Here is a 16356-nt window from a genome sequence, read left to right as displayed (position 1 = left end):
TTTTAAAGAACCCCGAAAGTGCTGGGGGGGGGCAGCCTGACACCCCCAATTTACAGAGGCTATACTGCAATGATAACAGCTCACATTTACGGGACTCAACGTGTAACCCAGCTCTGAGCTTACCGGGCTGAGGAACGCTGTGAGCCAGGAGAGAGGCACAGGGAAGTTCTTGTCCCCAGACAGTGGTGCTGTGCACCTTCCGGGCTCCCCCCGCCCTCCTTGCTGGGGACGGGGACAGACGGAGGCCAGTGAGCGAGCCCAGGCCTCTGATGTGCCCAGAGATGCTGGCCTCCAGGGAATGGGGACGATGAGGACCAGCAACCAGAACCCAGGCTCCTGTGTCCAGTGAGAAGGAGCTTTTCTATCAGCCACAGCAGTTTTTATTTGGGTTAATAAAACATAAGAGAAAAAAAAAACCCAAGCTGCACTGTATCCGACATCCTTAAATTCTCTCTGGAATCCCGACATTTTAAACCATGATCCTCCACATGGCCTCTAGTCCCCCAGGCTGTCTGGGGGACGCTGGGCTCCCATCTCCCCAGACCACAGTGGAACCACCCCACCCCTCCAGCTGCCACTAACCGTGAATGGTGAGCCCTTCATCCCTGTGCTGACAGGCCAGGCGGAAGGCCTCCTCCAGCTCCATCTGGGAGGACACAGTGCAGGGGTCACCTAGGCGGGGCAAGAGACATCGCTGAGGTCACCGCAGGCCTACGGCAAAGGGGTCCAACTCGAGTCTGGAAAGGCCACGTCTCTCCGCTCGGGACCAGCCGCCCACAGCAGAGCTGGGAAGTCCAAGAACCAGCCAGACCAGGAATCAGCTCCAACCAGGGCCCCACATCAGAACCGGTGGATTCCCCCAAAGGGAAGTGAGTTCACCCTGAGCCCCGAGAAGGCCACCTGGAGAGCAAAACCGTGCTAACTCTCGGTTGGGCAAGATAAAGGACATTCTTCTTGGCTCAGTCCTGGACGAAAGCAGAGACTCCCTACCCCCATCCTGGATAGGAACACAGAGATGCATAGAACCCATACCCCGGGAGCTGCCCCCCACCCCCCAGCTTTCTCGGATGTGTGCACCACGGGGCCCTAGCTACTCACCCTCCTGCTTTCCCCGAGAACAGAAAAATCAGAGAGCTCACCTTTCCAAATCACCTACTGGAAAACCCAGAACACGAGAGAGGAGGAACAGGGAGGAGGGCAAGGGCTGGCCCAGGCGGGGCAGCGAGACCCCTGCAGCCCTCTCCCCGCTGCCCTGGGGGCTCTCCTCCCTTCCCAGCCCCCAAACCAAGCTTCCCTGAAGGCAGCCTCTTCCCGGAAATGACTTCCAGCATCCCCCCAGGGAAGCTGGCTGTTAACCAGCTTAATTCCATAGTTTTAAACCTCCCTGCGGCAGGGCTGACCTAACTTCCCACAAGCACACGTGTGGAGATTTCCGGTCTGTGGCCAGACCAAGGGCTACCTTCGTTGTCGACCCACTTGAGGGTGAGCGGGTGCCCCTGGTGGAGACTGCACATCTCTCTCACTTCCTCACAGAGCTCCTCGAAGGTCATCGCTGCGTCTAGGCTGGTGATCAGGATGTCCCTGGGGCAGAGGATGCACACGTTTCACCAAGGAGCACATTTAAATCAAATACTATTGATTGATTTATTAATAACTGAGTTGATTAAATGAAAAATTTCCCAAACAAAATATTACAGGACCCCCAACAGAACCACTGGCCAGTTTTATTTTTTAATTACTACCACGAATGCCTTTGTACACAAAGATCTATTCTGCACCGGGACCTGCCTAACTGGGGGGAAAGAACGAGGCAGGGGCATCGGGAAGAGCCAGGCAAGCACTTGCTCAGGGACCAGGTTATTTGCCCATCAAAGGAGGGGGTGGGGGGGTGTGCCCAGTGTGTTCAGCTCAAGCCCACGGGCTTCATCAGACCTTCCCCCAAAGCTGACGGCAGGGACAGCAGCCCAGGCTTGAGCTGGAGAAAGGGAACACCCACGTGGCTGTTCCTGTGACCTCAGGAAAGCGGGCGCTGAGAGGCCACCCAGCATAGCGTCCGACTCGGGTCCACATCACCTGGAAATCTCCTCATGACACAGGTGCTGCCGGACCCTGCTGACACCCCAGTCACAGCACATCTTCCAAGGCCAAGCTGGGGGCCCCCTATTTTTAAGAATGGCGTCTTCGATGTGTCTGCTGACCTCTGCCCCAAACAATCTGCCAGGAAGGTGGCAGCACAGTCCCACTGGGGACAGAGCTCCACTTGGACCCTTGCCGTTTGGATAAGTGAGCGCTGACCTTGGTGGGTGCTTTCCAGAATGCATCCTCGCTGCATTCTGAGGACTATGCCTCCCAAGTGCCCTGGGAGACACACGGGGCAGGCGCGGGTGGGGGTGAGGAGCTGGGCTAGGCAGGAACTGTCTGCACAGCCTGGAGCACCACAGAGGGAGAAAGGAAGAGTGTGGGAGGGGGAGGAAGAGGGGAAGAGGGTGGGGAAGGCCAGGGAGGGGAGAGGTGGGGGAGGAGGGGAGGGAAAGGAAGAGGGAAGGGGAGGGGAGGAGGGGAGGGGAGGGGAGGGAGCTGAGGTAGGGAATGGGAGGAACGAGAGGGCCACATCAGCCCAGAGAAAAACTCAACAGGTCACATTACTGGCGGTAACCAAAGCGCTCTCCAGGGGCCAAAGTCAGGGGCAGGGTGGGGGCAGTGGTGGCTCAGTCCAGAACCCCCAAGAGCTCCAGTCAACTTTGCCCAGGACCCTCCTCGAGGGCCTCCATCCCTGCCCTCAGTGCCCCACCCTGGAGGCAGGCTGGGGTGGGGGGGGGGCAGGCCCCACCCACCCAGGCTGCTGGGGTATGGACTTCCTCTCGCTGCGGATCCACTGAGTTTTCACAAAGTGGCTGTCGACCGATCCCACAGTTCCTGGCTGGGAAGAGGGCGTCTGTGTTGTGACAGGCCTTCCACAGTTTACTAACCAGCAAGCCAGGATGTTACAGCCTCAGAACTAGTTTTAATGGGCAGACCACCCTTCCAGGCCAGAAACAGGATTCCTGGACCTCTTCAGGCGGACTGGCCATCCTTCCCCAGAAATCATTCCTCCCTGGAGCCCTGTCACCAACTGTCCCACACATACCCTGCTCCCAGGCAACCCAGCTGAGGATAGCAGAAAGGACAGGAGAGGTCTGACCCCGCACCCCAAACAAGGTGCCCTCACGAGGTCAAGAGCCACAAGCCCCTCCTCAGCTGGGACGATGCACCCTAACTCTAACCCTAACCTTTGAGATGCCCCCGTGGCAAGCCACTATGGCCAAGACGGCCAAATTCATGCGCCAGGAGAGCGATGCGCTCCCCTCCCAGCGCCGGTACCGGTGACCCTCGGACAGCCGGGTCCGATTTCAGGGCCCCTGGAGACCAACACGGATGCAAGGAAGCTCTCCCGCCAGCCTCGTCTACAGCGCGCGCCCGGGGCCAGAGGCAGGATCTGGCCTCTGGGCACCGTCCCCGCCCCCCCCCCCCCACGCAGTCCTGCCCCGCGGCTGCTGGGTGTGGGGCGCTACCCGGGGCGTACCGGGCGCTCCCGGCCTCTGACCTCTGTGAGGAGCCCGTTCGCCCCGTTTTACAGCGAGCAGGTGGAGCCCAGGGCGACGCGCGCGGACGCAGAGCTGATCGGTGTCCGAAAGATCCGGTCCCGACAGAACCGCTCCCGGAGACTTGAGGGATCCCCCACCACACCCCAATTCGCGCAACGACGGGCTGCTCACTGCCCCTAACCTGCGTCTTGCACCCAGGACCTGGGTCATTAAACTTTTCTTAGAACTCCGGCCGGCTAAATTGGGGAAAGTTTAGGAAACCCTGATTCTTACAACTCAACCAGGAGTTTTCACAACTTGACGAAAACTTTAGTCTTTACAGGTTTGTGGCCTTGATGTCCAACCAGCTGAGGCGGGAATGTGTCAGTGCGGTGCCCGGGGCCGCCTCCCGCGCCGCAAAGTCCTCGGGGTGAGTGCGAGCGAAGGAGGGACGCGCGCGGCCGCCGGAGCCCGCAGCGCCCCAGCCTCGGCGCCAGAGGACCCCGCGACCTTTCCCGCGAGCGACGTCCAAGGGCGCCTGGAGCGCCCGCCCCGTCCACGGCTGCCTCTCGGCGAGGGCGCGTCAGGACCTCCCCGGCGCCCCTGCGCCCCGAGGGCCCTCGCCGTCCCGTCCCTCCCGCGCCGCAGCGACACGGCCCCCGACGGCGGGCGCGGTGCGGGCCGGTCCCCGCGCCTGGCTCTGCCCCCCCGTCCCCGCGCCTGGCTCTGCCCCCCGGTCCGGGCCGGTCCCCGCGCCTGGCTCTGCGCTCCTGTCCCCGCGCCTGACTCTGCCCCCCGGTCCGGGCCGGTCCCCGCGCCTGGCTCTGCCCCCCGGTCCGGGCCGGTCCCCGCCGTCGGGCGTCGCGCGCTCACCCGCTGGAGTGCGCCTTCAGGCGGACTCGGCAGCCGCTCCCGTCCATCTTGGGGCCGGTCCTGCTGGGCATGGCGCGCTCCCCGGCCGCCGTCAGCGCCGCGCCCCGGGCGCTCGGGCCATGGCGCGGGGACCCAGCGGCCGGCCGGGGCGCCAGGTGGGGCCCGCGGTGGAACGCGGAAGGGCGCGCGCGCGCGCGGCGCCGGGTTCCCGGGGCGCGGGTCCGGCCAACTCCGCGGAACTTGGGGGGCGGGCTGAGCGGGACGGGGGCACGGCCAGCGGGGGCGCGCGAGGTGTGCGCACGGAGTCCCGGCGTCAGGCCCGGGGCGGGGGGAGGAGGGGGGGTCGGAACATGGCCGACCCGAGGCCCGGCGGGCGGCCAATCGGCGGGACGGGCGGTCCCGGGGCGGGGGCGGTGGCACCTGCGGCCAATGAGGGCGAGGCGGGGCCGCCACCTGGGCCAATCCCCGGGGGTCCCGGCGGCCGCGACCCAATGGCTCCGCGCGGGGCGGACTACCTGTCGGGCGGGGCGCGGCCCACCTGCGGCCAATGGAGGCGCGCGCGGCCCGGCTCTGCCCGGCAACCGGAGGCGGCGCCCCGCGGGCCCCGAGCGCCGGCCCCTCCGCGAAGTGGGCTCCAGGGGCCGCGCTGCCCAGGCGGGGCCCCTGCGCTGCAGCGCCCCGGGGACCTGTTGGAAACGCAAGCTGTCTTGGGTGCCCCCGCCCAGACTCGCAGAATCGAAACTCCTGCAGTCTGTGCGGACAAGCCCCGGGTAATTCGGAGGCGAGCGCGAGTCCGAGAGCCGCTGGGCCAGGGGACGGTGGGAAGGAGCCGCCGGTGACTTGAGGGACGGGAGCAGAGGCCCCGGCCAGCGTCACGGGGAGGATCCGGCTCGGCTGGCTCTCCCGGCCCCGGCTGCCCTCCTCCCCTTGCGGGTCCGTGACCCTATTGCCAGGAGTCTCGTCTACACTAGCTGGCGATTCCCTCGGTTCCAGCTCACGCCTCCGCCCAGGACAGGGACACTGCATTTGGCCACGTCGCCCATGACCTTCATGTCTGAATCCACGACCTCTCTGGGTCTTAATAACCCCGTGGCGTTTGGTCCGGAGAGCCTGCGCTGGGCGCGGCCCACGCCCCTCAGGGGCGGCCTCCCGGGCCCCATCCGTTACCGGTCGCATCCACAGGGCCTAAATCTGCTGTTGGTAGAAACTCACCCGGGCACCAGGTGGGCACCCCAGACTCAGGTCTGCTGTCCCCTCACCCCTGCCAAACCCCCTCCTCTCTGAGCCACCCCCCTGTTGCCTTCCTCCCCCACCCCACCCCCACGCCCGCAGGCAACCCCTGACCCCCAAGCCTTCACTCCCCACTCGGACAGTTGTAAGGGCTTCTCTTGCTCGGGCTCATTCCTCAGACACGCGCTGACACGTTCTTGGTACCCTGCTCGCGGGTGAGCCTGGAGAACCAGGTGAACAGTCTTCATGGTCATGGACCCCATATTCTGCCTAGACGTGGGCTCAGAGAAACCTGTTGGAGGCTCACCTCTCACGTACCTAAGATGCTGCGAACTCTCCCTTCTGGAAAAACAAAAGGTTGGGGCACCTGCCCCTGCCCATTTCCCTTTACAGCATAACTTCCAGGAGGCCCACAGCCCTCACCTCCACTTTCTCCCTTGTCACTTTCTCTTCAGCGTCCGGTCCCCCCCCCCCCCCCCCCGTGTCCTTACCACCTCCTGTGTTTTAAATACATGGTCTGGCCCCTCTGAGAAGCTCTTACCCTAGGATGCTGCCCTCTGCCCTCTCCCCTGCTGCTTCCTCCCGGTCTCTTAAAGGCTCCCCCGCCCCCCTTCTCATTTCCAGCCAACCTCCCTCGGCCACGCTGTTCCTCGTCCAGTCAGTGCCGGCCCCATCTCTCCAGGTGCTCAGCTCAAAAACCTCCTTTCCCTCTTATAGCCGCACCCCTCCATCTGCAAACCCTGGAGGCCTGACCTTCAACGTGGTTGCAGATTCCTACCACAGCCCATCACCTCCACTGCTACCACCTGGTCCAAGCCACATCCTCTGTGCAGGAATTTTTGCAGCAGCCTCCAGTTTCCTTAAAACATAAGTCAGTCCGTGTCCACCTAGCTGGTGTTCAAAACCCCCAGGATTCCCACTGTTCTCAGGAAAAGACCATAGGCCCTCCAGGCCCTCCAGGATCTGGGACCCCATTCTTTTCTGTCTTCATCTCCCACCAACTTCATCCCCTCCAATACCTGGTCACTTTACTGCCTCTTGCCTCAGGGCCTTTGCACCTGCTGTTCCGTCTCCCAGAAGCACCTTCGCCCAGACCCACACTTCCTTTGAGTCTCCACCTAATATCCCTGATGCCTGTATTACTCCCCCCACCCCAAGCCGATGGGTGGTTCCTCCACAGCCCCAGCACGGGCACACAGAGGTCTGTGGCGGTCCGCCACACATGAAGGGGAATGGGGTACAAGGGTTTGTTATGTCAGGGAGCAGCATGGTGCTCATGGGGATGAGCGGGAATCTGCCATGTGAGCAGCACCCAGGAGACGAGTGTGTGGGACGCAGCTGTCCCTGAGTCGGGCCCCTCGGTCAGCCCCTGGGCAGCTGTCCAGAGCCCAGCTGGACATGACCTCGGGGAGTGGAGAAGAGCGAGGTTGCATCTCGGTGGGCACGGGCCGTCTCCGGCGGAGGGGGTCCCCCGAGACCCCGCTGCACCTCCCTGGCGCTCTGATTGCCTCCCTCAAAGGCAGAGAAGGAGGCAGCGAACCCAGGCCTTGATCCCCACCCCCCACTGCGGGCAGGACGGGCCGGCAGATGTCCGTCCCAGTGCACACCAGCAGCCCAAGTGTGGCCCCACAGCCCTTTGTAACCAGGAAGCCCTTGCTGGGGTAGAAGCCTTGAGGGTCCTGGTGCCCCTGTGTGCCCTGGCCTTCCCTACAGATCTCAGCTGACATGTGAACCTCTCTCCTGGAGGCTGGCACCCAGGTCACTGCAGCACCCCCGGGGCCTCAATCTCGGGGAGGGAAGTCCGGAGAAGGGCCTGAAGCTTCGGAGCTTGGGGGCCAGGTCGGGGGGTGTTGGAGGGTGGGGTCTCTGGTCTCCAGCAGGGCTGGGGGAGGAGGAGAGGCCTACTCCAGGAGGAGGGCTGGGGAGGTTTCCACCCCTGGGTCTCGCCACCTCCTGCCCCAGGCCGGGGTGAGGGCACACGGGTCATCTGCAGGGCCCGGAAAACCTCCCTGAGGGCCTCCCCCGAGCGTGGGGGGCGTTGGCGTCCTTCCCGGCAAACAGCTCCTCAAAACATTGAGCCCCACCTGCCCCCCCGCCAGTGGACAGCCCCCAGAGGGTGCCCCCCGCCCCCCGCCCGGCAGTTAGGGCCTCAAGGACAGAGTGCGTGGCCCTGACCAAGCAGGCGGGTGGTGCCGCAGGCCCTGGGCCCTGGCAACGGGCACGAGGTGTTTGTTCCCAGATTTCCCAACCAGTCCCCACTCCACACGTGGCGGGGGTTGGACCCGGTCAGCAGAGGCCGCTGCCGCACCCTCACGGTGTCTTTGGCACATCCGGGAACGAGTGAGCGAGTGAATGAATGAACAGGTGCAGACCCCTCAGAACCACCGGCACCAGGCCGACCTCCCAGCCCCTCAGGTCCTGCTCCGAGTGTCACCGGGCAGGGTTCCCGCCTCTCTGGCCCGCCAAGCGAGGGAGCTTGGGAGGGTGGGCAGGGCGGTGGCCGTGGACGCCCAAGGACAGACTTGCCACAGGCCCTGGGGCTGCCTATCAGCAGCTTCTGCGTTTCCCAAGTCTCCCCGCAAACACCTCACGTACCTTCGTGATGACAAACACATTATTTCCAAAATGGAAACGCACAAAGTTGCGGGCTTTTTACGCGGATTACAAGGGTGATGGAGGTTTGCCACACAACCCCCACAACACAGAAAGGTGTCAGGGGAGGCGAGCCCTGGTCCCCTGCCCCCCCCTCCCCCAGCAGACCCAGCTGGGAGGGTGTCCCTGTCTTGGCCCCCCGGGCCCCCAGAGTAAGTGTGGGGCTGGTGGGCGGAGGGCAGAGCAGGGCTGCAAGGCCTTGGGTCAAGGCTCCTCCCAGCCAGGCCCCACCGAGGGCACCCTCAGATCTTCAATGCAAGCTCTCTATGAGGACTCTCAAACACCTCGGGGATGCCTCAGGGGAAGGGTGGAAGCAGGTGGAGCTTGTGCTCAGTGAGACTCCTGCTGCAGGAGGGACAGGACGTTTGCTGGGCGCATGGCTGAGGGAGGGACAGGACATTTGCTGGGCGCATGGCTGAGGGAGGAATGGACAGCAGGTGTTTCCTTCCTTTGTCATGGATCATGGGATTTGGAAAAACTGGCTCAAGAGACAACATTCACTCCACTCGCTCATTAATTTGTTCAACGGATGTTGGCCAAGGGCCCGCTGGGTGCCTGGATACGGTGGGGATTCAGCCAGACATGGCTGCTCCCCGTGAACCTGCATGCCGGTGGGGAGACTGGCCACGGTCATTGGTCACACAGACATGGCAGTCTGTTGGAGAGAGGCAGGTTTGACCAGATCCCTGGAAGAAAGCCTGTCACCGGGATGACCATGTGTGTGGTGGAGAAGGATCGCAGGAGAGGCAGGTCGGGCAGCCTGTGCAAAGGCTCTGTGGCCCCAGGGAGCAGTATGGGCCGGAGGCTGTGGAGGCACGGCTAGAGAGGCTGCTGGAGCAGACCCTGAGGGGCCTCGAGGGCCACATCAAGGAGGGTGGGGAGCCAGCGACAGGGCCCTGGGAGCTTCCAGAAAAGGCTGCTCCATTCACTGGGCAAGGCCCTGCCCAGAGGGAGAGGGAGAGGGATGCCTTCGCCTCCGTGGGCTTCTCGGCCCGGGTGTGTGTCCGTGTGTATTGTGCGACCATTCACATTCGGCGTCCGCATCGCGTGTGTGTCCGTACAGATGCTTCCCGTACATCTGTGTCTGTGGGCATCCGTGCGCATCTATGTGCCGGTGGCCAATTGGTTGCCTCTCTGCTCCAAATTCCCCCTTCCCTACTTGGGGGCCTAGATGCCATTCCTTCAGGACAAGGGTGAGGGTCCGTCGCCCTGGGCACTGCTGACATTTGGGCGGGGTCGTTCATCACAGCGGGGCCAGCCTGTGCGCGGCAGGTGCCTGGCTCCGGGAGCCGCCGTCCTCCCTCTCTCCCAGCAGAGGGCGCCGGAGGGACGCGGCCGGAGGCGGGGCCCCGCGCGCGCGCGCGCGCGCCGCTCGGGCCCGGGTGGGTGGCCGCGTGGGCGGCGCGCCTCCTGGGCCCCCCGCCCCCCGCCGGGGACGCGGCCCGACTCCGGCCTGGGGAGAGGCGGCCCCTCAGCCCACGGGTACCAGTCCTGCCTCCTGCCTGCGGTCACTGGCCAAGCTTAATGGCCCGTTATGTTAACTGGTCTCTGTTGGAAACCACCGACCGGACCCCGGTGGATACGGCCTGCCTGTGCACGTGCGCGTGTCTGTGTGTTCCGCGTGGGGTCCCTGTGCGTGCTGCACGTGCGCCTTTGTGCGCCACGGGTGTTCCTGCGTGCACGCCCTGGAGCGGGTGCCAGAAGGGCCCACCTCCGGCAGAGGCAAGACAGCAAAGAAGGGTGGCTTGCTGGGTGGGGGGCTGCAGGGCCGAACCGCCCCCCGGGACACCGACGGCCCGGAAGGGTTGGATCCTGCTGTGCCAGCGGCTTCCCGCATTCAGCAACTCTCACGAGCCCTGCAGTTGTCCCATCGTACAAGCGAGGACAGTGAGGCACCGGCACCTGCAGGGTCTGCACCCTGCCCCCTAGAGGCCCCCTAGGCTGTGGGTTTCATAGGCCCGTTTTCTGAACGAGGACACCGAGGGTCTGGGTGGCCCGGCGCTTTGTCCAGGGTTGCAGGGCCGGGGTTGCCGGGGCCGGTGGGGACGCCCTGCACATCTCTGTCTTCCACCTGGATGTGTCCACGGAGTGGAGCCCCTCTCCTTGGCGCCCAAGACAAGCAGGGCCAGGGCATCACGAGGGAGAGCTACTTCCCAGCCTGGGAGATGGAGTCTGTCCCGCTTTCGATCCCCTCAGCTGCCTGGGATTATATTTAACACCCAAAACAAGCCTGACACGCATCTGAGGAGGCAGCACGCAAAACCCGCGGTCACCATGGCAATGCCACTCCGTGGGGGCTGCCAGCGGGTGCTATTTCAGCCACGAGAAAACCATAGTTAACTAGAAGCATCACAGGGAGACACAGTGGCAGAGTGAGACAGGTCCCCAGCTGCTTGGCTGAGCCCCTGCGTGTCTTTGTGTGGGGAGCTGAGCTCGCCCGGGCGGGGGCTTGTCCGCGTCCGGCCAGGTGTCAGGGGACCCACTGCGCCCTGGTGCCTCCACCTTGCTGAGCTCGCCCTCCCCGGCTTTCTTTGCCTTTTATTCAGAGCCTGAGCTGGTGGCCCCCCAGGCGGGCCCCAAAGCCTACATTGTTTACAGACCGCTCCGCGGTCAGGCATCCGGTAACCCCGTCCTGGGAAGGGATTGGGAGGAGGTCCTCACGCACCCCGACCCAGGGAGGTGCAGCTGGGCCCGCCTTCTAGAAGGCAAGGTGACGATATGCATCCGGGGCCTTAAAGGTGTCTGCGTCTTTGGGTGTCAACGCTCCGCTTCTGGAAATGCACTGTAAAGAGGGAGCTGCAGGTACCGTCTGATGGTTGCAGGGTCGAGGGTGACAGGTGACGTGGCCCGCTGTGGAGCCGAGGCAAAGTCCACCGCAGGCCCCACCGCAGGCCCCGCGTGACCTTTGAGATCTAACGCTGCACACGTGGGCTCACGCTCACGCAGGCGGGGTGGCTTTGCCAGGACAGGAGGAGGCAGGACCCCTGCCCGTGGCCCCAGATGGCTGTGTGCAGGTGCCACCCTCATAGGAAAGCACCCCAGCGTCCCCGTGCGGGGAAAAGACTCCCTGGGACCTTGTCACCCGGGGTCAGCAGCTTCCCATGGGCCGGGCCCGGGCTGCCATCCCCAGAGGCAATGCGCAGCCCTCGCTGACCCCTGACAATTCCCGTCACCCCCCAGCGACCCCTCCCCGGCAGGACAGCTGGAGAGTTGACAAACTGCTCTCAGGACAGGACCCCACTGAATTCCTGCAACGGCCGCCTGGGGAAGGGCTAAGGCTTTGAGGGCTGCGGCACCTGGCAGGCGTCCACAGAAGGTCCCTGGTGCCTCCGAGCACATCTGTCTACCTCCTCGTCCCAGTGCCTCAGGGGAGCCCCGAGAGATGTGTCTTCAAGGCTGACTGAGGGCATCAGCCCCCAGATGAAGCCAGCCCATGTGCCTGACGGTTCCTGGGTCTGCAGCTGGGTCTTCAAGCTGCCCCAGGGCTGTGCTGGGGATGTCGGTGTCCTTGGCACCTGGGGAAAAGTGGGGCATCCCAGGCTAAGGACGTGAAGCCCGCGGCCGCCCCATCCAGATGCTTGTGCGTCCGGGACCCCCTGGGAGGGGCCATCCGAGAGGGCCCTGGGAGGACCGGCCATCAGGTGTTTCCAAATGGAGTGGTACATGCAGGGGGGAGGGAGGCCCTTTTAGGGTGGAGTCAGGTGACCTGGCTCAGGAGGGCAGGAGGCACCGGCCTGGGAGACTCTCAGGACACGGGGACACAGATGCCCGCAGCAGCTGGGATCCTTCCCACCACGTGGTCTGGAGCACTTTCTTGCCTGGCTGGGCCTCGGGTTCTTCTCCTGGGACGCAGGGACTCTGTAGGTGGGAGGGGACGACCTCGGAAGGCACAGCACTGGCTCCTGGCTCAGCTCTCGGGAAACGGCGGGCCGTCACCGTGGTTCTGTTCGCCCGAGGGCGTCTCGGCACCCAAGGAGCACAGCTGGTGCCGCGGGGTCCCGGGCAGCCCCAGGGGCGCCCCCTCTGCTCTGGCGGCCTGGGGCAGCTCTCAGCCCCTTCCGGAGACTTCGCAGAGTGCGTTCAACAACCTGGTGGGGAAGAGCACGTTGCTTCGGGACTTTTACCCCCGTCCCGCCTTCCTCGAGAGCCCCGTCCACTCGGCAGCAGGCAAAAACACCTAAAGCTTTCATGGGAACCGTTGATGCGTTCAGCCTCTGCAGTCCTGCCCAGTGTCCCTCCTCTCTACACACTCGCCTCCCCCCACAGAGATGCGTCTGCGTGTGGCGGGAAGGGCCGATGCTCGCTCACGGCAGTGGCCTGAAGGGGCCCCGAGGGATCTTCTGGACTGTGAGCCCTCAGTGGCACAGAGGCCGTCAGAAGACACGAGAGTCCTGGTTCAGAGACAAAGGACCTTATTACTCACGGCACAGAGAGTGGCATGGGCGTCAGTGACTTGGCGTCGGTCTGCTTGTGCCCCTGTCCCACAGGAGAACACGGGTGGCCCAGGTGGAGCCCCTGAGCCTCTGTCCCGGGGGTCATGCCACCCAACCTCAGTGCGGCCTGGACGGGTACCCCAGAGGCTCAGGAGAGCAGGCTGGACAAGCTGTCTGACCCCTCCATGCCCCCCTCTTAGCTGTGTTGAGTTTAGGGGGGGAGCAGCCATGCCCTTGATGGATGTCTCTTCTCCTTGTGCACCACACATCACGTGCCATTCTGGTAGACCAGCTGTCTGAAAACCAGAGCCCTGATTATAGTGTTTACTAAATTCCACGGCGTGAAGTCACTGAACTTGGAGTTGGATGTGCAGTCAGCTTCTGTGAGCCTGTGGGAGCCCCCTTCCTCCTCCAGCCTCTGGATGCCTCCTTCCTACAGCCCCCCAGGCTTTCCCCATTTCTCAGGATCAGTCCTTATCCGCCCCCCCCCCCCCCCCCGCCGCGCACACACACACACACACACCCCCAGGACGGCGGACCTTGGAGCCTGTGCTACGCCACGCTGAGGAGTAAATCTGAGTCTCCTAGAACTGCCCTTCCTGTGCCAAATGGGAGCTTAAAGAGGGAAATTGCCGAGGCACAGCTGGATTGCGAGGCTATTTTCTCGCTGCAAATCCTATTTTGAATATCGAAACCCAAATACTAACTCTGCCCTTCTCTTTGCATTTCTCCTTTAGCAAAACGAATCACCCCCCCCCCCAACCAGGCAGGGTGGGTGCCTGGGACCAACCAATAAAAAATAATCGCATTTACTAAATGGTACAAAGTATCAGGCAGTGTTCTAAGTGCTTTTTATTTGTATTTATTTATTTGTTTATTTATAATGTGTTTTTTTTATTTTAATGTTTATTTTTGAGACAGAAAGAGAGAGAGACAGAATGCCGGGGGGGAGGGGCAGAGAGAGAGGGAGACACAGAATCCGAAGCAGGCTCCGGGCTCCGAGCCGTCAGCACAGAGCCTGACGCGGGGCTCGAACTCAGGAACTGTGAGATCATGACCCGAGCTGAAGTCCAACGTTTAACAGACTGAGCCACCCGGGTGCCCTAAGTGCTTTTTATTTATGATGATACCAGTTACTCCTCACGACAGTCCTGTACCGTCATTATCCCATTTTACAGATGAGGATGTTGAGGCCCTGGGATGTTAAATAACTTGCCCAAGGTTATGCAGACAGGAAGTGCTATCAGGTCGCCCCGAGCCCACACTCCTAACAACTAGGACTTCTCGACCAAGGGGAAGTCGTACTCAGAAGGCCGGGAGAGAGAGAGATGTACATTTACCTGCCCTCCCCCCAGCAATGGCTACATCTGTTACACTGAAAACCCCTAACTTCTTGGTCGTAGGTGCTTTTGGTGCCCTGGGCTCACCTCTAATTTCAGAGCAGCGGGGTAGACGGTCCTCAAGCACACCGGCAGGGTCCTGTCCCCAGAGCTCTCCTTGCCACCCACTGTGCTGCCCCAGGACTTTCTCAGACATGGTCAGCCCAGGGCAGCCCGAAAGGGTGGGAAGTGACTGCCCTTGGGGGCAATTGTCAACCACTGGGGCATGAGAATGGGCTGATCCTTGAAAGATGGTTCCATGTGGCTCCTCAGAGGGTCTCCAGGGAGGTGCGGACCACGCACCCATGCACGTGAGCTGCGCTGTAAGCAGCCAGCTCAGGAACGCGGACCCCACCCGCTTCTTCCTCCTTTCCACCTCTCCCCACTGGCTCCCGGCGACCTCCCGGATCCCCTGTCGGGCGGCCACGTGCACGGGAGCTCCTGTAGCCGACTCCGCCGTCAGGTACTGGCCATGTGCGTGCGGCTGGGCCACTCACTAGTGTGGTGACCGAGAGGGCGCCCGCCGGTGGGGTGTGGGGTGGTGATCACCGGCCCGCAGAGCCCTCACCGTTATGGGTTCCGAGCCGACTGCGGCGAGCTGTGAAAGCCAGGAGGCCCACGCATCTCAAGGAGCCCTGCTGCCTCCAGCCAGAGGGCAGATGGTGCAGAAAATTGGGCCCAAGATGCAATCATAAGGGTGACAGATCCCAGAGAAGAATGACAAGGGGCCTTGCCGATCTCCTATGCCAAGATCAGGGCCCTGATGGGAAGGCGTAGGACCTGAGGCGGGTTTGCGGTCGTTACGAGCGAACCCACCTGGGAACCCTGTGTCCCTGTCTCACGTCCCGCTTGTTGGAGGGGTCCCAGAGAACACCTCATCTCGGGGGGATACCTGGCAAAGTGATGCTTGCATTAGTTCCCCGACGCTGCTCTAACAAAAGACCATAGGCTGTGGGGCTTGAACTTCACCGTCTCGCAGTCTGGAGGCCAGAAGCCGGAGACCAAGGCGCCAGTAGACTGGTCTTCCTGGAGGCTCCTGGGGGAGGGGGCGGGGGCTGTGCCTTGCCCCTCCCCCAGCTTCCTGTGTTGCCGTCAGGCCTCAGTGACCCTTGGCTTATACACACGTCAGTCCAACCTCTGCCTCTGTCTTCACACAGCCCTTCCTCTCTGCGTGTCTCTGTGTCTCCCATATAAGGACATCAGTGGTTGAATTTAGGACCCCCCCCCAACCCAGTTTGACCTCCTCTTTACCTGCATCCTGGTTACATCTTCAGAGACCCTACTTCCAAATAGCATCACACTCACGGGTACCAGGGGGGAGGACTTCACAAACCCCATCCAGGTAGAAGGTACGGCTGTCAATGCCAACCTCAAAGACACCCCCCCATATTCCCATTCAGTTCACCGGTGTCGGCTCTGAACAGACCAGGAGGAGGGCAGCAGTGGCTCCAGCTGCCGTGGTGCTGGGGACGGTGTCTGCCCAGCGCGTCCCCCGCCGCTGGTGCGCAGATTGAGCTGCCGAGGGTCTTCTCCGCCTCCGCCGATGAGGACCGAACGTTGTGGCCCTTGCGCAGGCCGGGCAGCCGTCCACAGCCACCGTCCCGCTCTCCGGCTATGCTAGCTCTCCCGCACGGTTACAATATGGTGCACGGGGGTCTCGAACAGCCTACGTCTGAGCACCTTCTCCGGGGGCCACCTTACCGAGGATATTCTGTTCGTCGGACCTGGTGCCCAGGAAGTGGCCAGGACTCTGTGTGTCCTACTGAGACGCTTGCTTGCCAGAAGACAGAGAAATACTACAGGGACTCGGCAGGGGAGAGGATGACCCTCAGTTCCAGCCTCAGGAACACCTGTAGCCGCGGGCGCGGACGATGGCTCCTTCCGCTTAGCTGGGTCGCCGCTCACTGCTGTTGCTGCTGTGACAGCCACCACCCTGAAGAGCCGGAGGTGCCCTGAGCAGACGTGAGTCCCCACTGCTGTGCGTCAGCCCCTGCCAGGCATCGACCGCAAGCGGCAGTCCTTCTAGCGCTTTCCGGGGGAGGGGGCAGGGCGGGCCTGGGCTTGCAGGCCTGCGGCCCTGGGGCAGGAGGTGGCCCTCATGCTTCAGAAGGACAATTCACAGAACATTCCACATGTTGGGCGGGGGCTCCCAGTGGGGCAGGGACCTGAGTGCTTCGGGCTGGAGCACCTGGCCAGCTTTCCTGCTTCCTCCTTTCCGGCCTCTGG

The 16356-nt window shown here is 62.9% G+C and overlaps 1 protein-coding gene across 1 annotated transcript in view; it reads right to left on the bottom strand.

Moving 5' to 3' along the window:
* Positions 1 to 4714, bottom strand: part of PRKCZ (protein kinase C zeta) — a 100029-nt gene extending 95315 nt beyond the window's left edge. The window contains exons 1-3 of the mRNA XM_023257963.2: positions 4437 to 4714; positions 1460 to 1581; positions 583 to 672 (exon numbers count right to left, since the gene is read on the bottom strand). Coding sequence (XP_023113731.1) covers positions 583 to 672; positions 1460 to 1581; positions 4437 to 4507 — 283 coding nt within the window. The 5' untranslated portion in view covers positions 4508 to 4714. The remainder of the gene's footprint in view (positions 1 to 582; positions 673 to 1459; positions 1582 to 4436) is intronic.
* Positions 4715 to 16356: the final 11642 nt, after the last annotated feature.

The sequence above is a fragment of the Felis catus genome, chromosome C1 (genome assembly GCF_018350175.1).
Source record: "Felis catus isolate Fca126 chromosome C1, F.catus_Fca126_mat1.0, whole genome shotgun sequence".
Taxonomy (NCBI): Eukaryota; Metazoa; Chordata; class Mammalia; order Carnivora; family Felidae; genus Felis; species Felis catus.
The sequence above is the reverse complement of the archived record's forward strand: the minus strand, read 5'-3'. Positions and strand labels throughout refer to the sequence as shown.